This window comes from Peromyscus eremicus, chromosome 6 (assembly GCF_949786415.1).
Source record: "Peromyscus eremicus chromosome 6, PerEre_H2_v1, whole genome shotgun sequence".
NCBI classification, from domain to species: Eukaryota; Metazoa; Chordata; class Mammalia; order Rodentia; family Cricetidae; genus Peromyscus; species Peromyscus eremicus.
Window position 1 is genome coordinate 58134571 of NC_081421.1, and position 24298 is coordinate 58158868.

The 24298-nt window shown below is 49.2% G+C and overlaps 1 protein-coding gene across 4 annotated transcripts in view; it reads right to left on the reverse strand.

Annotated features, from left to right (window-relative positions):
- Window positions 1-1816: 1816 nt before the first annotated feature.
- Tmem131l (transmembrane 131 like) overlaps window positions 1817-24298 on the reverse strand; it is a 142822-nt gene continuing 120340 nt past the window's right edge. For 2 of the 4 annotated variants that reach the window (XM_059265540.1, XM_059265539.1), the window contains exons 27-35: window positions 17844-17968; window positions 14917-15074; window positions 13780-13962; window positions 10870-10948; window positions 9650-9732; window positions 5487-5610; window positions 4449-4540; window positions 2809-2948; window positions 1817-2242 (exon numbers count right to left, since the gene is read on the reverse strand). In XM_059265540.1, coding sequence (XP_059121523.1) covers window positions 1967-2242; window positions 2809-2948; window positions 4449-4540; window positions 5487-5610; window positions 9650-9732; window positions 10870-10948; window positions 13780-13962; window positions 14917-15074; window positions 17844-17968 — 1260 coding nt within the window. In that variant the 3' untranslated portion in view covers window positions 1817-1966. The remainder of the gene's footprint in view (window positions 2243-2808; window positions 2949-4448; window positions 4541-5486; window positions 5611-9649; window positions 9733-10869; window positions 10949-13779; window positions 13963-14916; window positions 15075-17843; window positions 17969-24298) is intronic. The other 2 variants (XM_059265542.1, XM_059265543.1) reach the window with 2 other exon arrangements.

Here is a 24298-nt window from a genome sequence, read left to right on the forward strand (position 1 = left end):
CAGAGTTTAGCTTGAAAGTATTGACAGGCAGACAGACAATGGAAATGCTGGAAATACTGAGAGGGACTCAGGAGGACACAGGCAGCCTCCATAACCAAGTTCTGAGTGGCTATTACCCCCATGTTACCGAGGAAGACGTGGGTACAGAGAGGTCACAGGGGAGCTGCAGGCAGGGCAGGCAGGAGGGCAGGAGGGCAGGGAGAAGGCAGGCCAGGCCTCCTCCTGCCAACCCTCCCACTGCTGTGGCTGGGTCTGCCCCCACAGAGCCACCCAAGTGCGTTGGTATTGCCGGGCCGCAGTGACTTTTCCATGCCTTGGGCCTGTGTGGCTGTAGGTATTCCCTTCTCTCCGCAGCTCCACCACACGGACCCAGACCTCGGCCCTACTCCACATCACCCCCTCGTGCCCATCCCACTAGTCCCCATCCACCCATCACCCTTCACTTCAACCACAGCAGCCAACATCTGCATGATTTTCAAACATAGATTAACACTGGTTTCTTCTTGCACTTGGAGGAAAACCCGCCTTTCTTTTGGTACCTAGGGCATTTACGAAGGTGGCCGTCTATGTCATTCTGCTGTGACCCTGAGACCAGTAAGCCCAGCTACATCAGTGGTTGGCCTCAGGGGTTCGGCTTTCACTATGGCTCCACCACAAACCTTCACCCACTGACCAGCGCACAGCAGGTCTCTTGTGGTTAAAGTTTTTACCCCAAATGCACCCCAGAGACTTTCCCTGATCACTTCAAAGGACCTGCTGCCCAGTTCCCTCACCCCAGTACAACTCTTACTGCCCCTCAGAGCAATGACTGTGTCAAATAATCTTTGAGCTTTTTTGGCCCTGTCCTGCCTCTGGGAGGCAGCAGTACATCAGGAAAGCATCTAATTCTTTGCTAGGTCTGCCTGTCTGTCCTGTCCACAGCCCCAGAGACAGCTCCCAGACCTAAGAAGCTGCTTAGCGAATACTGAAAAAAGGAAAGCTAATTTCCAGTATTTTATAAGCTTATAGGACCTGTCTTCCTTCAGGGCTCCCCACTCAACCACAGTAAAGCGAATGAGCTCCAGGTGAAGGACGGCAGCGCCCCACTCAAAAGCCATCCCACCTGAATCTCCAACAAAGACGAAGTGGAATATAAAAATAAGGAACTTTTATTCAAAGTTGGAAATGTTTCCAAAGTTTATATACTTAGCAACACATGCTGCCACCTCAGAGCTGGCCTCTAACACCAGTGACAAGCAGACACACTGCTCTGCCACCAGCACTCAACTCCCTTAGGTACTAGTACTGAGGGGAGCCTACTTCCCAGCAGTCCAACACCGGCTGGCTGAGCAGAGGGACAAGGACAACTGTCACCATAAGGACACAGAGAGCAGCACCTTTCCTGAAGCGTCTTCCCCCTAGGGGGGCTTTTTTCCACCAGCCTTCATCTTACTGGCTTCAGGGATAGCCTACGAGGTCCTCTTCAAAAGCCCTTACTGGCCCGGCGGTGGTGGCGCACGCCTTTAATCCCAGCACTCGGGAGGCAGAGGCAGGTGGATCTCTGTGAGTTCGAGGCCAGCCTGGGCTACCAAGTGAGTTCCAGGAAAGGCGCAAAGCTACACAGAGAAACCCTGTCTTGAAAAACAAAAAAACAAAAACAAACAAAAGCCCTGACTGCCAGAGACATGCTGGACTAAGTCACATTTTCTGCAGCATCCCCAGGGATCTGATGCTTGGACAGAAGCTACGCTCCCTTCCTGAATGGTGGAAGTTATGATCCTGGGATGCCGAGTCTCCGACACTCATTTATGAAGGGCTCAAAAAACAAGCACCCAGATTTAAAAAAACAAAAACAAACAAACAAACATTTATTTTTATATAAAAGTGCCAAAATATCCACCAATGTTGTACTCTATCTCAACAACCAGTTTACGGTAGGAATCAACACACAAGGCCCTTTATTCACATTGCTCAAGACTCGAACCCCTCACACATTCCCGCAGTAGCTGGAGTCTCTGGCCAGGGGGAAGTTGGCATTGCGGTTGGCTGTGCTAGTCCATATGTCCAGGTTCATGTAGGCACGAAACGGGTTGAAGCCTGGGTAGTACTCCTTGCACATGGCCTGGTTTTCCATGTGGGTCGTCGTCGAATGTTCCGTGGTGGGACTGACGGGGCAGTTTTCATACACGTCGCTCTGTGGGGCCCAGATGGAACCAAACAGTCCAGACATGGGAGACAAACTGCGCGTGCTGGTGAGGTAGGACTGAAGTGGAAATGAGGGAGAGAAAAGAGAAAAAGGTCTAAAAACCGAGAAGGGGCTTTCAAGATGTGACACCGAGACTGACCAGACACCCCAGGGGATACAGCCACGTCGTGTCTACCCAGTCACCCGAGAGCTGTGAGACTGCCCTGGACACTCTGGGCTGTTTTAGGAGGTTACGAAATTTTCATGTAATTGAATAAGTCTACTTGTAATCCACAGGACTCGGCCAAATGTCCTTCATGTGACAAAAACGTGTGACGTGGACATGAGAAGGAACCGTGTTGGGCAATCCCGACTGGCCAGTGGAACTTCCGTTTCACAGCCCAGCGGGAAGGCTGTGGAGGCCACTTAAGGCCCGTGTCACAGACTTCCCGGCCCTGTCTGCAGGTCCCCGCCATCTGTCCACACATGACGTCCTTCACGATGCTGCGGCCGCTGCTCCTGTGTAGGAAACCCCACCGGCTGGGCCTGATGGGAACTCACTGCTGCAGTGGGTAGCTAGCTGTTCCAGCTTTGGGAACAAGAGTTAGGAAGCGCTGAAGGAGAGAGGGGAGGGCAGCACTCACCGGAGAGCTGACGAAACCGGCATGCTCCCAGGCAGTGGGGGTGCTGGCTGGAGTGTTCCAGGTAGACTGAGCGCTGTGGCCAACTAAGTCGGTCTGAACTTTCGAGGTGCAGGGGAAGCCATTGGTGTAATTCATGTTTTCTATGAGGAACAGGAAGAGGAACGTGTTCACGAAGTGCTGAGCTCTCACTCTTGGATGAGACGCTTTCTGGGACCGACTGTACTGGGCAGTGAAGGTAGCCCTGCCAGTCCGCGGGTTAAGACACACCAGCTTGCAGAGCGAGTGTGTCTCTCTGTACTTGTTCATCTCATGGGGATATTTCTAATGCACACAATCTGCTTAGAGCATTGCTACAGAAGTGAGCAGTACAAAATTGTTACCCACCCTGCACACCCCCAACACACTCAGTGCTGGTGATGGAACCTAGCTATGTTCCTTTCCACTTTTGTTAATTACCTGTCCCTCCAGCCTCGGCGACCTGCACACGTGCCGCATGGCCTGATAAAGTCATTGTAAACCAAATACTTCCAGATATCACCAAGAAAATAAGAAACATAAAAACCTCACAATCCTGGGGAGAAAGTTACCAATGCGCCCTCTTGTGGTAAGATGACAGTAATGCACGTGTCAGAATCAAAAACACAGGACACAATTAAGCTAGTGTGAACTCACGAACTTTAGACCAGCAGCTGTGGAGCCTCCATGGGACTGGATTAGGCCCTCTGCATAAGCGAGACAGTTGTGTAGCTTGGTCTGTTTAAGAGGCCCTTGGTAGTGGGATCAGGATCCATCCCTGATGCATGAGCTGGCTTTTTGGAGCCCATTACCTATGGTGGGACATCTTGCACAGCCTTGATGCAGGGGAAAGGGCTTGGACCTGCCTCAGCTGAATGTACCAGGCTCTGCTGACTCCCCAGGGGAGGCTTCACCTTTTCGGAGGAGAGGCTGGGGTATGGGCTGAGGCGGGAGGCTGGGGGAGGGGAGGAGCAGAGGGATGAGGGGGATCTGTGGTTGGTAGTGTAAAATTAATAAAAAAAATTCTTTAGAAAAACAAAAAGAACACTGAACACCGGACTTCCTTAGTCCTTGCTGGGCAAGGTAGCACCAGTATGAGAAACCCTGACCCAACTGTATTCTGCAGTTTCCGGGGGACCACGGACATTCACTGACTCTTAGGTTACGGAGTATGGCATATGACTTGAGGCTGAGCATCTGTAAGATGCACTATTCCTGCTCCAGGCTCCTTTCTCTCCTCCTTCTGCAGGGCTCCCCAGACCCCTGGGCTAGGGTCAGGGCATGCTGAAGAAGGAGTCTGTATCCCATAGGAGACTCGTCTGCGGAAGATGAGTGCCCCACCTCCCAATAGATAAGCTACCCTGCTAGGGCTACAGAGATAGAAATGACTCAGTTCTACCTAATCTACAGGACGAAGTGAGGTAAGGGTACACACAGAAGCCCCCAGATACCAGACTGAGGGCTGCTGAGGGGTCATTCAAAATTGCCCCTTTCAGCACGCACAGTAGCAGCCTCCTGAAGGATCACCTCGTCTGTTCACTATGAGTTGCTACATTAAGTGCACACACCCCTTGCTTTGACTCTGAGAATGAAAGAGGGCCACTGGCGTTGGTCAATCGCTTTACCTTCTGGAAAGGCATTGTAATCATTCAGTTCCAGTGGGCAGTACACACTCGGAAACTGGCCTTCACAGGATGCACTCCAGTCAATGAAACTGCTACAAAACACAATCAAACAAAAACAAGGTCTGCTTTCAAAGACAGGACACCACGAGATCAAGTAAAGACAGAGGAAGCAGCTTCAACAGAGGAAGCAGCTTCACTGCCCTACACTCTCATCTGCAAATCCCCCAATTTAGGGAAAAAACAATGTGTTTTGTCAAGTCAGAATCAAAGGCTCATTTTTTTTTGCCAATGACATTCCACCTGCAGGACAGTTGGCTGGATCAAGGGCAACCCGCCATCCTAACCGCGTATGTTAGCTAGACACAGAACCTGGCTACAGCTTTATTAGCACCATGGAAAGACAAGGTCTCAGTGTCTCAGGATACACCTGAAGGGCTTCGCCATGTTAGGTCTGCCAATCAAATGTTCAGTGTTCTCAGAACACAAGCAGCATTCGACTTGGAAGTCACCACTCTAGCCTGGGACTGGGACACTGAGCACTACGGACTGGATGCTCCTTACGGAAAGGCGGCAGGAATACTGTTGCAATGAGCTAAGCCACGTCTTCGAGTGGCTCCTGTGGCAACAGGTCCCCTGACTGAGTAACGTAATACTGTAGGGCAAACAGAAGCAGCTGCTGCTGTGCATCAATTCTCTGATACCAGGCGCTCTGATCGATTTAATGTATAAATGTGTTCAAGAATGAGCCAGGGAAATGAAGATCTGCCAGGGAGTAGGAAATAGGAGCATTTCCAAATGTGGTCCATGTATGAAATCACCCTTTCGACCTACAGGGGAAAGTCTGATGGGGCTGCCAGCCTTCCCGCTTTGATTTCACGTTTCTCACAGTGGCTGCTTTGTTTAACAGCACAACGCAACTCCAGAAGGCAGAAAACACCCAGCTCCAAGGCACAGTTCTGGTATCCATGAGGAAGACAAAGCAGCTCCAGCTGCAGGGCCTCAGGCCAAGCAGAGCTGTATCAGAGTAGTGGGGCCTACCTGTCAGGCATGGAGGCAGGCTCCTGGGACACACCCGGTGCACTGTTCTCCACTGGGCAGTTGAAGCTGCTGCTGCTCGGACACACTGGCTGGGAAGGCCACAGGCCTCCGGGTGGATACAGACCTGAGGAGAACAAGGAGGTATGTTCAAGTGAGCAGAAACACAACATGGCAGATTCATGAGGCAATGTGAAGTTGGGTGGTCCAGGCCTCACCGAGGGAACACTCTGGTGAGGATGTGACTGAGGATGCAGGATGAGTCACTCATGTCTGCAAAGCTCCTGCTAGGAGAGTCTGAGAAGGTCCCAAGGTGGGTGTGACTGGGTCTCCACCGAGGGAAGCCAGTGACTAAAGGGTGAACGGGGGGGGGTGGGGGGTGGGGTGGGGGGGGGTGGGGAGGAACTCGGGGCTGACTGGGATTGGCACTGTGCTTTGGCAGGAAAGCCCTGGATGGTGAGCATTGGGAATGCTGGTCACAAGTCCCCACGGGCATGCCCGTTTTTGCACATCTTGCCAGCAGAAGTCCTGGGGGCCAATTCAGGACTATCTTTCCACAGACATTTGCTAAAGCCATGGAGCACAAGGCCTCCAGCAGAGCAACAGGCAGACATGCCGGCTGCTGGAGAGAAGACGTGGGTCCCCTCTCCTGCCACATCCACAGCCACCTTGTTCAGGTATCTCTCTGGAGCTGCTCAGGACACTTGGCACTAAGGGAAACAAATGCCGTAAGGCTCCCGCTGGTGCGGCCGGCACAGGCCTCCATCTAAGACAAAATGGCAGTCATCCCTCTGGGGAAGCCTGGGCCCCAATCCGTCACGAAATCTTCACTGCCGGGCCATCTCTGCATTGCAGATAACATGTCTAGCTTTCATGGCCAGCAGGAGGAAGGAGTATACTCTGGTATGGGGCCACCACGCCTGCCAGAGAGTAGACTGTGCCACACCACATGGGTCATGGCCGATGTCCACCTGTGGCTGCACCACTAACACACGGCAGCTCTGGAGGACAATGCTTCCACCCATTATTAAGACTTGAGTTTCCTAAGACCAGGGGTCCATGGGGCTGTGCTACCTCTGGGGTGATGGAGGAAGAAGTGACAGAATGCTCCTGCCCCTGCTGTACTGAGTCCTGTCTCAGGGGCTTCCCAGCCCTGACAGTCATGTGATCCCATTTATGCTTAACACACAATGGCACATGGTGACAGGGGACAGCAGAAGCAGGATGCCTGTTAGGAAGTAACTGATAAGCAAGTGTTACCTAAGGACCGGGACTGCCGGGAGCAGGACAGTCAGGAAGGAGAGTGAGAAAGCTCCAGACTACAGAGATTCAGAAGGTCAGGAGGACTAGAATAAGACTGTGGGTCACGTGTGAGACACAAGAAAGAAAAGGTCCAGGATGACTCACAGGTTTGGGGCCTAGTGAGGAAGAGAGGATGGAAAACTGAGTACTTGGTGTTCAGAAGCTGCTAGAACTCCAGGAAAAGGTGTTAAAACAGAAGAAGGCTGTAAGATGTGCCTGAGGTTCGGGAGAGAGGCCCAGGCTGGAGATAGGAATCTGAGAGGTGTCAGAATCTAAGGCGAGACTGGAAGTTTTAAATGTGGAGGAGACTGGCAGAGGAGCCAGTGACAGGAGAGAGAACTGAGCAGGTACCGAGGCTCAGGCTCCGAAGAACCGGGTCACACTGGGTGATGACAACTGAATCAAGAACCACAGCGGAACCAGGTCTACACGGGGGCTGAAGCTAAAGGGACCAGGGACGGGGCAACGTGGAAATGCCAGGGACTGACTCCTGCCTGGTGGGGGGGTGGGGGGTGGCGAAGTCGGACTGCAGGACATCAAGGGTGAGAAGGACACAGAGTCTCTCCGGAGGCTTCTGGAACAGGAGCTGAGAAACCCAACAGTAGGCAGAGAAGGGCGCCCAGAGGCGGCATGTCGCTGCTGCTGGGGTCCAGAGATGGGAGGGTCACAGCACACTTGTGTACTAATGGCAAGGACTCACTCCAGACAGAAACTGACGGTGGAGGAGGGTAGGGGATGAGCAAGAGCCTCCCTGGAGAGAAGGTGGTAACAGGAGAGAGCGGAGGTCTTCCGTGATGGGCCAGTGTGGGTGGGGAACGTGTGAAGGTCTGGAATAGCTGTTCTCTTTTGTAGTAAGAAGGAAGCCAGATAACGAGGATGGGCCAGAAGGAACAGCAGGTGTAACTGTGAGCCATGAGGAGTGAGTGGTTGGGGACGCCAGGCCTGGCCAGCAGGTGGGTGTGTGCTGCTCCTCAGAGCAAGGGGCAGGCAGGACCAGCAACACCGCCGTGAGCTTTGCAATGTGAAGGCAGCTCCACATGAAGTCCAGGACACTGCTCCCCAGGCCCAGGCATTTCTGCAGGGTAGGGACAAACGTGGAAAGGGAGGACCAGCAAAATGGGTCGGATCATGTCCACACACTAGACCAGGAGACAACGGATTTCTTTACCACTGTAGGACACGGCCAAGGAATGCAAGAGGGGATTAAAAAAAAAAGTAACTGTATTCTTACTGGGTACCAGGTAAAGGCAGCTGAAACCCACACATAGACCCAGCCCGGGACCCCAGGTTTCATGGAAACCGTAACAGACCAAACAAAAGCAGAGTCACACACACCCAGGGAGATCCAGCCTTTGGTGGTGGGGATGGAACCCAGATCATCCTGTGCGTGCCAAGCTGTGCTCTTCTACTGAGCCATGACAGCCCTGGGTATTTGGAGTTTGTCACTGTTTTTTAATTGTTCCCCAGCATTAATTAAACCCTTCCCTCTATTAGCTCAGAGAAATGACAGCAGAACCACCTTCCTCCCAATCTTGGCAAAGTAGAAATGACGGGATTCTATACTTTCTTCCATTGGAAACATCTGGGTTATATGGATTAATGACTAGGAACGATCTGTTTCCATCAATGATCTAACTAGTTGAGAGCACATCTGTGAGACAGCAGAGCGTTGTTTTCCTCCCAAGTCTCCAATGGACAGAACAGCTTTTGCCTTGCTGTATAGCTCAGGCTGGCCTGGAACTCTCCACCTCCATCTGAGCAGCATTCTGGCTGTCAAGAATTTCTAGGCATAGCAACGACTATGCATGCCAGAGCTAATGCTGCCTTGAAGGGTAAACACCAGGCATGCCCTGCCATGATTCTTGACCCTGATTTGGAAGAAGTCCCATAATAAAACAGGTCACCAGAGAAAAGACAGATAGAAGACTAAGAAGAAGAGAATGGAAAAGTTGGGAACTGACAGTGAAGGAGTGTGGTGGTTTTAACAGGTATGGTCCCCTTGGACTCATGTGTTTGAATGCTGGGCCATAGGGAATGGCACTATTAGAAAGTGTGGCCCTGATGAAGAAAGTGTGTCACTGTGGGGGTGGGCTTTGAGGTCTCATATATGCTCAAGCTATGCCCACTTGGCACACAGTCTCCTTGTGCTGCCCAAGGATCAAGATGTAGAACTCTCAGCTCCTCCAGCAACATGTCTGCCTGCCCTGCCACCATGAATAGGCTAAACCTCTGAACTGTAAGCCAGCCCTGATTAAATGTTTTCCTTTGTAAGAGTCTCAGTGGTCAACTTGGTGTCTCCTCACAGCCATAGAAACCCTAACAAAACAAGGAGAGAGCGACTCCTCACTGGAGACCTTAGGCAGAAGCGGGGGCTCCATCTGACCACCTCAGTCTCCAGTCTGGGGCCAGTGTCTTACCACCTGGAGTACTCAACTCTGCCTCAGTCCTGGTTCAGAAGCCAGGCTGCTGGGGCCCAGCTAATGGGCTCCCACATGGTGGCTTGGGGAGAAGAGGGCCAGGTGAGGACAGGAAGCCCACCGTCTGGGCTGGCTCCCCACCTCAGTTTGGCTTCACTTGGGCCGCACACCCGCCTGCTTTCTGTTATCTTACTGGGGAAGTGACCTCAGTGCAGTGGGAGGCCCTGAAAAGGGCTGTGTAACGTCTGTCTGAGTCTTGGCTAACGAGGGGGTTAACAAGGATGCAGAACGATTGGCTGGGGCAGCTGCCGTCTCTCCACAACGCAGGTGCCCTCCTAATGCCAGCTAATAAGGCTGGGGAGAGGCCCCCATCCAAGCGCCTTCTCCAGCTCCCGGCCAGGAAGCCATGCACAGCACGTGGCTGATGCCTGTCACAGCGAGCCTCACCTTTCTCTTCTCCAGCACCTGAGGGCACAGCAGGAAGACTGGGACAGGAAGACTCTGTGAACTGAGACAAGCCACTCACATCTCTGTGGGCAAAGGGAGGACAGGAAACCATGACTTTCCTGCACAAGGAAATCCACAACCCGCGTAACTAGATCTCACTTGAGTCTCACAGAAGTCCCGCCGGAAACACACAGATGTAGATTCACAAAGCCAGGCGAGAACCGAGGGTTACGACTTTGGACTGCCGTAAGGTCGGCTGCAGCTTCCGATCTGCCTGTACAGACAGCAGTGCTTTCTACCTCTGACAGACAGTTCACAGACAGCTTTCTTCCGTGTCAGCCACGTCTGCACACACTCATACACCTGCGGTCTTGCAAGGCAAAGCTCTGTCCTCTGTGCTGATGCTGCATCCCTCTCACTGTGAAAGGTACAGCGGGCCCTTAGTCATCCCAGGTTCCACAGGGGTGACCTGAACATATCTGGAGGAAGGTCTGCACGGCAACTGCCATGTACTGTGGAATCAGACCTATAAAGGCCAAGTCTGCACTGAAAACACACACATTTTCCCTTGTCATTATTCCCTAAACAGGCAGTCAGACCTCAATTTATAAGTCATTTCTATTGTATTACCCTACCAGTAATCTAGAGACGATGTAATCTAGTATATGGGAGGATCAACATAAATAGTTCTATGAAAATATTGTCATTTTGAGACAGGGTTTCACCACGTAGTACTGGCTAGCCAGTCTGGTCCTTAGTACTATGAAGCGCAGGCAATCCTCCTGCCTCAGTCTTTGGAGTACCAGAGTTACAGGCATATGCCATTATCCATGTTATATGAGAGACTTGAGTATTTGTAGAGTTGGGAGTGTGTGTAAGTCCTGGAACCTACAGATACCTAGGGGCAACTGTATCTTTTTTTTAATCTAATGTTGAGCAAAGCATCACACAGAAGAACTGTAAATGTGTCTACCAGTTCCTCGGAGGCTTTCTGAGCCAGAAAGTGAATTCAAGTCCTAGCCCTGGGGAGATGGTTCCTCTTTCTGCTTCACACAAGTCCCAGCGTGTCACAGCGCTGAGAAGACAGCAAAACCAGAGAATCCCCACTATCTTTAGAAAGGCTTTCATGGTTCAGCCTAGAGAGCAAAGCACCGAGACGCACCTCACTAACAGAGAAAGCGGACTATCACCCCATGGCAGCGAGGATCCTCAGCACTTACGTGGGGCTGCAGATGTGGTGAGAGAGGCGCAAGGGGATGGAAGCTTCCTGTGGAAAATCCTGTGGGGAAACCCCGTCTCCTGCATCAAAAGCAACACACTATCAATCCAACTGTGCAGACTCTGTGTTCAGATGCAGAAGGTGTTCCTATTGGCCCCTAATGAGGGACTTATTTTTCATATCAAACTGACAGTCATGTTCACTCAGTCTCTTTACTGTGTATTTTGCATGTGTGTGTCATGTTCACATGAGTGTGGAGGCCAGAGGTCCATGTGGATTGTCTTCCCCTGTCATTTCTAACTTGGTGTTTTAGACTGGGCCTGGCCCTGAACACAGAACTAACCCTAGGAGCTCCAAAGGTCTGTCCTTGCCCTGCCCTCCAAGCCATCATGCCTTTACGTGGGTGCTGGGGACCCAAGCTTAGGAATGTTTTCCTGCTGTGCCTTGACCTCAGACAGGACATCAAGAGGGGACCGTGTCACTGGATAGTAACGCCATTAATAGTTTTATTAATGGTGTTTATTAACAGTTCTTCAAATGTCACCCCTTTTCCCAAGCAAAACTGCCCTTCCTTGTCTTCTCAAAGTTAGGCTTTCGCTTCAAGCCCCATGTGTGTGCCGCCTAACAAACTCTTGGTCCTTCGATAAACAGAGTACAAAACTAGTGAATCAAAACCAAGCTGCCTCTAGCCATGAAAACCTTTCTACTCCAATAAAATGCCAAAAGCCTGTCCCTTATCTAGTCTGTTTCCACGAGGCTGACACTTTCTCCGAAGAAGGGGCTGGTCTGTTCATGGAGACCAAGAACACCCTACCTAAAGCACATTAGCAAAGAGCCACACAGCACTGATCTGTGGCAGTGATCTGGAGCACTGGGAAACAATGAATGGGTGAGTGGGAACAAGAAGGGAAGAGAAAGGATGCTGAGGCCCTGGGCTGGAGTCACAGATGGGCCTTCTCCAGGACTGTGTCTCACAACCTTCTCTTCCTTCCTGGTGTTTGAACTTGGATTTGAACCCTGAGCCTTGCACATGCTAAGCCACTGAACTATACCACAGTCCTGATTGTTTTAGGTTTTTGAGAGGGTCTTGCCTCATGTTCTCAAAGTGGTGAATCCCTGCTAACAGCTCCCCGAGTGCCAGTGTTGGGCTCCCAGGCCTGGCTCACCACACCTGTCTACCGGCTTCTGTTGTAGGCATCCCTAATGGGGAGGGCAGGAGACAGCAGACAGTGGCAAGTGCCCTGGGCTTCTCGGAAATCCCGAGCTCAAACACGAACGGCCACTGAGCACATTGCATTGTGCGGGCCATCAAGGATGGCTTTGAGCCCTCATGCACACATCTAGACAAGGAGCAGGACTCGCCTGCATTTCTCAGGACGCATGGGCCCAAGGTGAACATTTCTGCATACACAGGACCACTCAGAATGAGCTTCACTGAGACTCTGCATGTCCCTTTCACTGTGTTGAAAACAACTCAAGAAAGAGCTGCTGACACAGGACCAGTAAAAACGTCAGCGAAACCAGGACACTGTTTTGAGCTAGTGTTTCATTATACAAGCCAAGGACAAACAATTCCTCATCGTTCTGATAGAATTATGAGCATGAAACAAAAAAAAAAAAATGGACTAAAAGCATGCAAAAAAGTTCATGATAGTGAGTCTCTTGGGAAGAGAAAGTAGGTAGATGACCAACAGTTTTCTTCCCTTAGAGTGAGTGTGTGCATGTGTATGTGTGTGTGTGTGTGTGTGTGTGTGTGTGTGTGTGTGTGTATGCACAAGTGTAACAAGGCACCTGATGTCACACCTGATGACCTCAGTCTAATCCTTAGGGCCCACAGGGTGGAAGGAGAGAGCAAACTTCCACAAGTTGTCCTCTGACTCCACACGTGACATGGTGGGTGTTGAGTCTGGGGTGTGTGTGCATGCAAACACCCACACACACATGTATGTAATAGCAAATAAATGTAACAACAACAAAACAGTTTACAACAGTAAACTAGGAAAAAAAAGTTATCAATTCCAGGAGACAGGAATACAATCATGACTCTGATCTCTCCTGTCACTAAATTCTCAAAAATAAGGGAAGAAAAGTGCCAATAATAGCATATTCTTATTCATAATTGCCAAAGGTAAAAGCAACCAACTACCCACTGATGAACATATCAATAAACAAAGATATTATACAAGCATAATGGGATGTCATAAATCCTTGACAAGGAAGGGAATCGACATGTTCTGTAATATAGATGAGTCCCGAGGAGGTCAAGTGGGTGGAATAAATCATCCACCAAAAGATAATCCTATCTGACCCACATAAAATAATCATGCATGATGCAAAATCATATCTGTTCCACATAAGACAATCATACATGGGCCATAATCGTCCATGATCTCCACACAACAGCCATACACAATTTACAATCATAGACTCCACAGAAGACAGCCAGGCATGTCTGTAGTCATCCATGACTTTCTCATTGGAGATTACCAAGCAGCCAAATGCTTAGGGTCAGAGAACAGAAGTTTCTTGGAGTTAAATAGGAATTAGAGTTCCTATTTAATGGGTACAGGGTCTCAGTACGGAAGATGGAAAGTTGTGGTGGTGGACGGTGGTGATGGCTGTGCAGCAATGGGAATGAACAGACTTTGTGCCACCCCTCTGTACATGTAAAAATGGTTTAAAAAACAGTCAGTTCTGTGAAATAACAAATGTATAGGTCTTTGAAGTGTTTCAAAGATAGAAACGAAATAGAAATCAGTACCCGCGGTGACCAGGAGGAGAAAGGAAGAGAGTGAAGCCGACAGGCTGAGGCAAAGCAAGCCTCAAAGTCACATCCCATCTGCTCTGTCCTCTGCGAGGTAGCCCTGGCCCTTGTATGGGCTGCAGGCAGGAGGAGGGCCCCTGGACTCACCAGGCAGCAGGAAGTGCTGTGCATCCACCACTGGCTTCCTGTCACAGTCAGAGCTGCTGCTGCTCCAGCTGCCCCAGCTGCCCCGGCTGGCCCGCACGCTGCCTGAGGAGCTGCCACAGTCAGAGCTGGAGTCCGAGCAAAACTTGTCTGCACACTTCTTCGCAGACTTCTGGTAGTAACTGTCTGGAGAGGCAGAAGAGGGGCTGGGCTGCACCAGGGCGTTCCCAGGTGCCACTGGTAGCAAGTGGAGAAGGGGGCATAGCAAGGGGAGGGGAGGTTCACGGCCACCACCTCTGCTCAGCTGGTAAAAACACGAGCACAGGACTGGAGGAGACATCAGGGTACAGGGTAAGTGTGCTCCGCCTGCGGGCAGACAGTAGGACCAAGTAGAACCTTCATCTAAGAACTGGCTCCAGGGCTCAGTAGAGGAGCCTTGCCCAGAATGCACATGGGCCGTGAGCCTCACACTGCAAAACAACTGAATTACATGCAAATGGTTCTTATCATATATATATATATATATATATATATATATATATATATATATATATGCTGATGAAAATAGATAGAGAATGCAGAAAGCCCTGATGTTTCTGTACAGGACATTGCACTCCAACTCTCTAGCAAATATCCATAAAGGATGTGATATATAACACAAAATGCCTATCAAGAAAATCGAGTCTATTGTACTGAATAGACTATTCTATTCTACACTGGTACCCCTACAGCGCTCACTCATGTGGCATTGCCCAACAGACCCCTGGTGGACCAGCAGTCTGATCCAGAAACGACAGGGCTACATATGCAGAAACTACCAGTTTACAGTGGGTCAGTTACAGCCCGACTCACCTGGCTCTGCCCTTTCCCCCAGGGGCCCTGCCTAAGGTCTTGTGCATACCAGCCCTGTTCCTTTAACTGTACGCACAATGACAGTTGGGAACAGAAGGACCTCAGGGGTTATCAGCCGTGCTCAGGTGCAAAAGAGCATGTGCTCTCTGAGGTAACCCTGACAACTTCCTGTTGGAGTTGCCGACAGCTATGTGGCCTGTAAAGACAGCTGACATGATATTTCTCGAAGCCTCAAGACTTTCGAAGAACAGATCATAAGGAAACCCTTCACAGCTCTGTGCTACGTACCCTCCTCTCTCTGTGCAGGGGAGCCACCCAAAATTTCCACGCCAGCTTTACACATCTCCCCAGTGCTGTCCCGGGCACACCAGCTTCTGGCGTCACTGCTTGGCTCTGGCCTCTCAAAGTCACTGCATACAAGCTTCAGTTCACTCTGTTCAGAAGACCTGGGAGAACCATGAGAAAGATCACATCTGTAGCTCATGACATAAATACAGTTTCTGCTTGAGATCTGTCACGTGAAAATTGCAACCTAGGACAAGTTGAAGCCTCCTCTCTGAGTGCCATAGGAGGATGATGAGCAACGAGGGCCCTTAAAAGATGTGGGAGATGGAAGTGTGGCTCAGTGGTAGAACTATGTGAACACACATAGCACACACAAGTTATAAGTTCAATTTACTGCACTCTTGCATCCCCAAGAGGTTGCTATTTTAAATTAGAATGAATTTAGGAATATTTAACCTATTTTCATGTTTTATAGTGAGAACAGATTCCAGAGTGTTGCTCTAGGCTGCCTGGCAGTTCAGGAGCAGAGCCAGGGCTCCTGGCCTGTTTTCCTGGATTTTCAGTGGGTGAGCTTGCTGCTTAGTGTCTGGTAGGAGGTCTGAGAGTTCATTTAAATATATTCTTTCTCATTTGCAAACATTGGCTTAACAATTACCGTACTCTGCACACGGTAGTGAAAGTGCAGCAGCTACAAAGAATAAGGGTCTTCTCCCAAAGTCTCTACCTTAAACCACACCTCTGCTACAGGGCCATCAAATCCTCAAGGAAACAATTACAATACACTTTTCTAAGTAGAAATATAGAAATGCATGGGCGAGGAAGATTGCTCACTTGCTAATATGCCTGTGGAGCAGAGTTTGATCCCTAACACTCATGTAAAAAGCCAGACAAAGCAGCCTGTAAATCCAGAACTGCGGCAGCAGAGACAGGAGGATCCCTGGGGCTCACTGGCCAGGCAGATGAGCTAATCTATTATTCCAGGTTCACTGACGATGATCTCAAAATAGAAGGTGAAGTGACTGAGGAAGACACTCAACATAGGTCTCTGGACTCCACACGGGTCCTCACACCCCACATTAACATGTACTCCCACCACATACCCCCGTATGTGCACACACACCAATAATACAGAAACACTCCGTGAATGATGAAATAGTTCTCTGCATGGGCCACGGCAGTGCCTTTGTGAGGTGTGTGGGGTGGCAGGAAAGCAGCCCAGACATGGGAGATGCAGAGCCGGAAGTCACTGGTGTCTGGTTGAGGCAGAAAGTATGTGGACAGAAGAAGGCACCCAGAAACAGTCCAGCGGCATCTGCCTGTGCCTCCCAGGTTCTCAATTATGGTGGCTACAGACTGCTTACAAGTTACTTGTAAGCAATTTAATCATTTGCTTGGATCTCAGAAATCTGCTTTAAGAAAAGTTTCCTAAGATGTAATTGGTGACATTGTACTCTTATCATATATATATACATATATGCTGATGAAAATAGATAGAGAATGCAGAAAGCCCTGATGTTTCTGTACAGGACATTGCACTCCAACTCTCTAGCAAATATCCATAAAGGATGTGGTATATAACATGTTTATTTCCACTGTGCTGACTGCCTGTGTGAATTAGGTATAGATCAGAGCCAGAAAGCTACCGGAGATTGCCACCTGACTGTCTTACAGGAATACAGACTAGGACCTGTGAGGAGCTATGACAATGCTGAACCATGGGCTACGAGCTCGGTGGCAGCCTCCTTCAGTGCTGAGCTCAGTGGCAGCCTCCTTCAGGGCTGAGCTCAGTGGCAGCCTCCTTCAGGGCTGAGCTCGGTGGCAGCCTCCTTCAGGGCTGAGCTCGGTGGCAGCCTCCTTCAGGGCTGAGCTCGGTGGCAGCCTCCTTCAGGGCTGAGCTCGGTGGCAGCCTCCTTCAGGGCTGAGCTCGGTGGCAGCCTCCTTCAGGGCTGAGCTCGGTGGCAGCCTCCTTCAGGGCTGAGCTCGGTGGCAGCCTCCTTCAGGGCTGAGCTCGGTGGCAGCCTCCTTCAGGGCTGAGCTCGGTGGCAGCCTTCCTGGGTGCTCTGAGCCCTCAGAATGAATGACTGCAGCACAGTGGAACCTCCTTCCCACTCAAATGTGCAAGGGCTGAAGGACCTTGACAACAGCACACTGAAACATCTAACCAAGCTCACATGGTGGTGATGTCTCTAGACGGCAGGATTCGAAAGAAAAGCCTGCACGGGGAAGAGAGGCAGCCAGCCACGGCTGTCACGCTACTCAGTGACTGCTGAGGACAGGTGCCGGGATCTTGGCATGGCGTTTTCTACAGAAACTAGAGCACTGCAAGGGAACAGGTTCAGACAGGGGGGACTGGGGAACTGGAAAAGCCTGCTTGTAGCTTAGGAAAGAAAGGGACTATGTGTGCTAGAGGCTCCAACACACATGTGTGGTGTGCTGGGAGTCTGCGATGAAAAACCTGACCTCACAAGCCACCTCTGCTGGGTGTGGAGTCAGAATGGGCACACAGCGTTAAAGGGAAGGTCAGGGGAATCGGGACTGTATGATCTTACTCCTTGGCAGGGTGGTGGGTGTGTGCGTGTGTGTTTGCGCATGCGTGTGCCTATGCCAGGGCTTTCTCCAGCCCCTGCTCCACAGACGTATAAGCAAAATGAGGCCTTGTTATGAGGGACAGCTCAGGTCTTTCCTCTAAAAATTTCCCACAGCTTTTAGCATTTTATAAGGGACAGATAAAAATCAAAGTCTTAAAAGGTCACCTTACAGTATTTTTAAGGAGTAAAATTACAAGAAAATGTGTTAATCCCGCAAATATATTTCGGTCTGAATACAATGCACTATGCTATATTGCCTACCCAACCTCACAGAAACAAAGACTGAAGTGAAATGGAAATCTAGACTAAACTGGTTGGTAAGGGGTTGCAGGTGTGACGTACCTGGAGGCCTGGGCAGCACCCCTTCTCTTGTTTTTCCTGCATGTTCGGTTTTTATTCCAACTGAGAGCCTGCGTGCTTCCTTCTCTCTTCTCCTGAAGCTTCCTCCTCCTGTGAGGGTCTTCCTGCTGGAGAGGGAAAAGGAGACATTTGTGGCTTCAAGAGCCTCTGTCTGAAGACAAAACTCCTGACTGCCTCTGTTTCACTTCTGGGGACCAACTCTATCTGCATCCAGAACACCTCAGCGCTGGCGGGACCCGAGACCCGCTTTCTCAGTCTCTGGTTTCATTTCCCTCCTTTCTCCACTCTCTCAGGCTCTGCAGACAGAGAGGAGAAAAATAATTGCTGCTTACGAAACTCCCAGGGGGCTGAGGGGGACAGATCTGCCAGTGATATGGAGGCGGCTGCGGTAACCCCTCCAGCCCCCACCTGGTCACTGGTGCCTGTACCTCCAAGAAGCAACGGCTGAAGCAAAACCAATTACCCCAGTAAGGCACCAGCTGTGGGGACTGCTCTAATTTGTTTACAGGTGAACTCTGTGTGAACAGCCAGACCGCCACAGGATGTTCCAAACTAGTTACAGCTTCTTGGGTAAATAAAGTCCGAGCACACTTCTTGTGTAAATGTGGTTAGGAAGAACTTACCCCAGCGGGCGGCATACGGACAGCTATAGGTACACGTGCTGCACACGCACACAGTTAAAACTCTGCCGGGAGCAGTCTATGCAGGTGGTGGCCATGGGGAGGTCCCTAGCCTTTTATACTGTAAAGCATCTTCCCGTCTTTTAGGGAGTGTGCCTTCTCCCTTCCACTCTCTGCCCCTCGAAGCAGAGCTCAGACTTAACAACACTTCTGAAGCTTGGAGGACTTGCCTCCTGCACGGACTTCACAGGCACGAGGGACCCACAGAGACAGAGGCGTAGCCCCAAACTGGAAGTTCTTTCTACTTGTCAAGACTTGTTTCACGAGAAAGCAAAGATGCTCATTTCAGCATTCTTCTCAGAATGGCGGCCTGGAAGTCACGGGGGAAGCATGGCAGGCTAACAGACATTTGGAGAAAGGCCTTAGAAGGAGAAGAGAAAAGCTTGGGTGTTCCATTCCCTACTTGCCCTGAGTCTGGATATCTGAACCTCCTGCATGTGTAACATGAAAATGAGCCCTAGCAATGGCAGGGAGCTTCAACCACATGGGACCATGGGAGTTTGCTTTCTTTTTTGTATTCTTTTAGTCCTCCCAATATTAAATATGTAGTGATTGTTTTTACTCTACTGGTGTTTAGGAAACTCTAAGTCCACCACAGAAAGACTCGTTCTACGGTGCTGTAGTCTGATGGTGAACAGACACATGTAAGACTGCTCAGGCAGAGCAATAATTTCCACACACTCACTCTCTTCACTGGCCACAACTTGAGGTGACTTGTCTGTGTCCTGTCCCACTGTGCCCACCTTGTCCACAAGAACCAACAAAAGCTTGTCAACCCAAGCACTGAACTCTGTCCAAGATCAAGCCTGAGTCAAGGACTGGTCTCAAAGTAGGGTCAAAGTGTGAGGACTGGTCAGTGGTCACTAACAGTTGTCTGCCTTTCTGAAATCAACATGGCTGGAATTGTCAGTCTGTGCACACAAGAGGATGAACATATTTCGGATGACCGAGCGGAGGGATGTGGAGTCTGGGGAGGAGATGGGAACGGAGAATGCAGGCATGCTGGACTCAGGGCCAAGGGAGGTGCTGATGAGCCACTTGACAGAGACAAGGATAAGGGCATAAACAAGAAGGCAGGAGGACAGAGGATACAATGCACAAGGTACCTTTGACTTAAAAGTGAGAGCCAACCAAGCAACAGCAGAGAGGGGGCTCCAGAGTCCAGTGGAGGAAAACCAGCAGCTGCCACACCAGTGGGTAGGGGAGAGGCAGGCCAGGAGGGAGCTGGGAGCAAGAGGAAGTCTCCAGAGAAGAGGGCAGGCAAACCAGGAAAGGGCCATGTTCAAGCACAAGTGTCTGTGAGGCTAAACCTTGCTCCTGCTTGTTAACTAAAGCAGGTCACCTAGCCTCTCCCTTGGTTTCCTGTTCCTCAAAAGGCGGGTCCTGGCACCTAGTAAGCAGTATGGTCTCATTCTCCATCACCTCCCATCACTGAACTACACCATGAGCTCTCTGGGGAGGTGGTGATTAACGGAAGTCAGGATGGAGAAAAATTCCCTAAGTTTTCATAAATGCAAAGACACAGACAGCAAGACAGACAGACAGACAGACACACACACACACACACACACACACACACACACACACACACACACACATCAATCATAGACTTATTCCCAGAGAGTATCTGTAGCAAGTAAAAGTGTTCAAATAAGTAGGAAAGGGAAACTAAGAAAATTTAACACATAATTATTTGAATGACATTAAAGTATATAGACATATAAAGTGTTCTTAAAAAAATGAAAGAAAAAATAACATCCAATACAAAAGTAGGCAAAGGATATAAAATACAAATTGAGAAACAGAAAAGATGAAAAAAGATGAACTCATCCAGAATATTTCATAATAAAACAATATGCTTGGGTAGATCAATGTAGGCAGGCTTATATCTTGTATCATTTGGCTGGGTGGCAGGATATTGTAATAGTGCTTGCCTCTGGGTGAACACTGAATTTACAGAGTTTGTTTCCAGTGGTGGGGTTTTGGATGGGTGATTAAAAAAATTTTTCCCTGAATTTTACATGCATATAAAGTGGAGGAAAATGTTCATCTTTCCCTGGGTAAAATGAAAAGATAACTCAAAAGCAACTCTTTGGAACTATAGATAATCCTGGATTACCAAAACAACAACAATAAATACCCCTCCCAAACCAAACACTGCTGTTCATCCATCACATGCCCAATATTCTGCTAACAATGCCTAGAAGTATAGCTCAGTGGTAGGGTACAAGCTTAGCATGTGGGGGGTCCTTGAGATGGTACAAACAAATGATGCTTTGGAGAGAGGAATGAAGCCAGCACACTCCACCATCACCCAAGTGAAAGTCAACTAGAAACAACTTCGTGGAAGGCAGTCTAACAGCAGTGAGAGGAACCGGAACTAACAGACTCCCATCAAAACCATCAAGGGTGAATTAGGACTATAGTCAAGAGTTAGGAACAAAGTCATTCATCACAGGGTTATTGATAACATGAGGAGGAAATGCAGCCTTAATGTCCACCTGCAGGAGTATGCTGGAATATCAGAGTTTCCACTCCATTTTCAATCACATGAGAAAAATCAGAATTATAACTGACATATATACACAATGATAATAGTTACTCTCAGCTATATTACACTAAGAAGATCTTAAAATTTTATTCAAAAGACATTACATAAAATATTAGTGGCTCATTTTGGATGGATCCCTTCTCCCCTTCTGTTCTATGCTTTTGTAATCAAGAGTTGCTTTTCTAAGAAAAAAAATGCTCTTAAGAGAAAATAAAAACCCAGAGCTAAGGTTAAAACTTAGTCTACGGCTTCTACACCTGGCCTTCATCCTTCCTTGCCAATAGAGCTAGAAGAACATTCTCTGTGTACAACAGACAGGCTTATACTGTCTTCCAAGCTACAAAGTTAGGCCCCAAGAATGTGCTGGAAAAACAAACACTACAAACTGCACCCAGGAGTGTGTTCACTGAGAGTGATTTTCTCATAATCAGCAATGCAGTGGAGCGTGCTTTTCCAGACCTGAAGAAACAACTGCAGAAACATCAAGAAAATGACCAAGAACAGCCACATGGGGGCACCAGAAGCTGCCTCCATACGCTGCCAGCACTGTGTGCCCATGGCTGGACAGCTACACAGATCTGCAGAGGGAGGAGAGGATATAACCAGTTGACCAGGGACTGGTGGAGCTCCAAGGACAGGGGCACTCAACCATTTGATGGTTAAGATGAATGGAAGAAAACAATAACAACAACCACAACAAAACGCTCAGAATAAAGAACCCACATATATAAGGCTCATCCCGCCCAAGGAGTCGGGAAGACTTGGGGCTGGAGGCAGAACTAGGGGTTCTGGTACATGTGTGTGGCAGAGGGAGCCAGCAGCAGCACCTCTGTTTCTTAGGGCCACATGAGACCGAGGGGACCTTGGAGTCACTGGCTCCGCTACCTCCTAACATAATCTCAACGTGAACTCTTATGTCACTGCAGACAATAGCCAAGTCTCCAAAGACCTATCAAAAAGACACCAAACTCAACTCCAATCTCACTACTTCCCTGTCCTCAATGTGGTGACTTGATTCTGCCCATGGAACTGTCCCCTCCTGCATCTTTGGGCCCAGCTCTCTGTTCCTCTGATTCACATACACCCCGACACTGCCCAGCGTTCGGATTCCGGCCACATCTTCTCTTTGCTCGTGCTGCAGAGAAAATGTGATGACTCATCTCGGTTGTCACCTTGACTATATCTAGAATCAACTTGAAACCCCAGGAGCTGGGCACACCTGTGAAAGATTTTCCTGATGGAATCATTTGAGGTAGGAAGATTCACCCTAAATCTGGACCATACCTTCTAGTGGCAGCCCAGATAAGAGTACATTGAAAAAGGAAGCTCTTGCTTTTAACCTGCTTGCCCTCAATCTTGCTGGTGAGTTCATCTATCCTGTTGCTGCAGCCAGTATTAAATAAAACTCTTCAAGATTCCAGCACAGACTGAAAACCCAGCAACTCACCAGGAATCCCCCAGGACTCCAGCCCCAGACTGGGACTGCAGAGACATCCAGTCTCGGGGACTGAACCACAGCGTGGTTCTCAGCCTGTGCACTGCGAGACAGCCCTGCTGGACGGTCCAGACCACATTTGGCAAATCAGCTTACCATACACCCTTTTATTATAAATACTGACATATACAGTGTGTGTGTGTGTGTGTGTGTGTGTGTGTGTGTGTGTGTGTGTGTAGTGACTTTAGAGCAGTGGTTCTCAACTTGTGGGTCGAGACCCCCACAGGGATTGCATATCAGATGTTTGGTTACATTATGATTTATAATTGTAGCAAAATTACAGTTATGGAGTAGCAATGAAATAATTTTAAGGTTGGGGGTCACCACATCATGGAGAACTGTATTAAAAGGTTGCAGCATTCGGAGGGTTGAGAACCACTGCTCTAGAGAACCCCGAAAGTCAGGTTGCTTCAGGCCCAACTCCACAGGGGTAACCTCCATCCCTAACTCCTGCGTGGCAGTCCCAATCTGGAGGGCCCAAGAGCCCTCTTCCCCTTGTTTCCCTGTGGGTGGCTGCCTTTCTGGCAGACAGGGTCCTAGCTAATCCCAGGGGATGGCTCCTCTCCTTGCAGGTCCTGCAGTGCCTGATGCCTGCCTGCCGGCCTTGCTGCCACCTCCTCTGGGGCTTGCCAGGACCCTGGAGCCCAGTATCAGTCTTGATGCTTGACTGCATGCAAGCGCCCATGCTTTTCTCAGCCCACTTTGGAATGTTTACGGCAAACCTACTTTGTAGCACTTCCATTTAATTTCAACAAGAGAGTCGTGCCTGTTATATCAAATTTAAAGAATACAGAGCAACCACTCAGAAATAACTAGGTCACTCCCTATTTCACAAACCTTCCTTCTAAATATTCTCCATGAATCCACACATACATAAGGGTAACAGAAGAGGCAATGGAAATAGATGTGACACTAAGACAATAAATTACTTTTAAATCGAATGGTAAGGTCCAATTTTATAAGAATCTATTTTTTTAAATATTTATTTATTTATTGCATATACAGTGTTCTGCCTGCCCTGCATGTGTCCCTGCAGGCCAGAAGAAGACATCAGACCTCATTACAGGTGGTTGTGAGACACCATGTGGTTTCTAGGAATTGAACTCAGGACCTTTGGAAGAGCAGCCAGTGCTTTTAACCGCTGAGCCATCTCTCCAGCCCCCAAAAATGTAATTTTTTTAAAAAGTAACCAAGGTAGAACCAAAGGAACTACCAACTTTTAAACATTTTTTTCTGCATAATATATATTAATTCATTAAAGATCTCTTTAAAGGATGGATGTCATGGTGCATGCCTTTAATCCCAGCACTTGAGACACAGAGGCAGGAGAAGGACCCCTTTTGAGTTCCAGGCCAGTCTGGTCTACATGGTGAGTTTCAGGACAGTTAGAGATGTGCAGGAAGACCCTGTCTCCATGAACAAAACAAAACAAAAGCAACAAACAAACAACAAAGATCTCTTTAAAGTTAAGAATAAGATGTCAGGTGGCGGTGGCGCACACCTTTAATCCCAGCACTCGGGAGGCAGAGGCAGGCGGATCTCTGTGAGATCGAGGCCAGCGTAGTCTTCAGAACGAGATCTAGGATAGGCACCAAAGATACACAGAGAAACCTTGTCTTGAAAAACCAAAAAAAAAAAAAAAAAAAAAAAAAGAAGACTATGAGCCGGCCAGTGGTGGCACATGCCACAGGTGGATCTCTGAGAGTTTTGA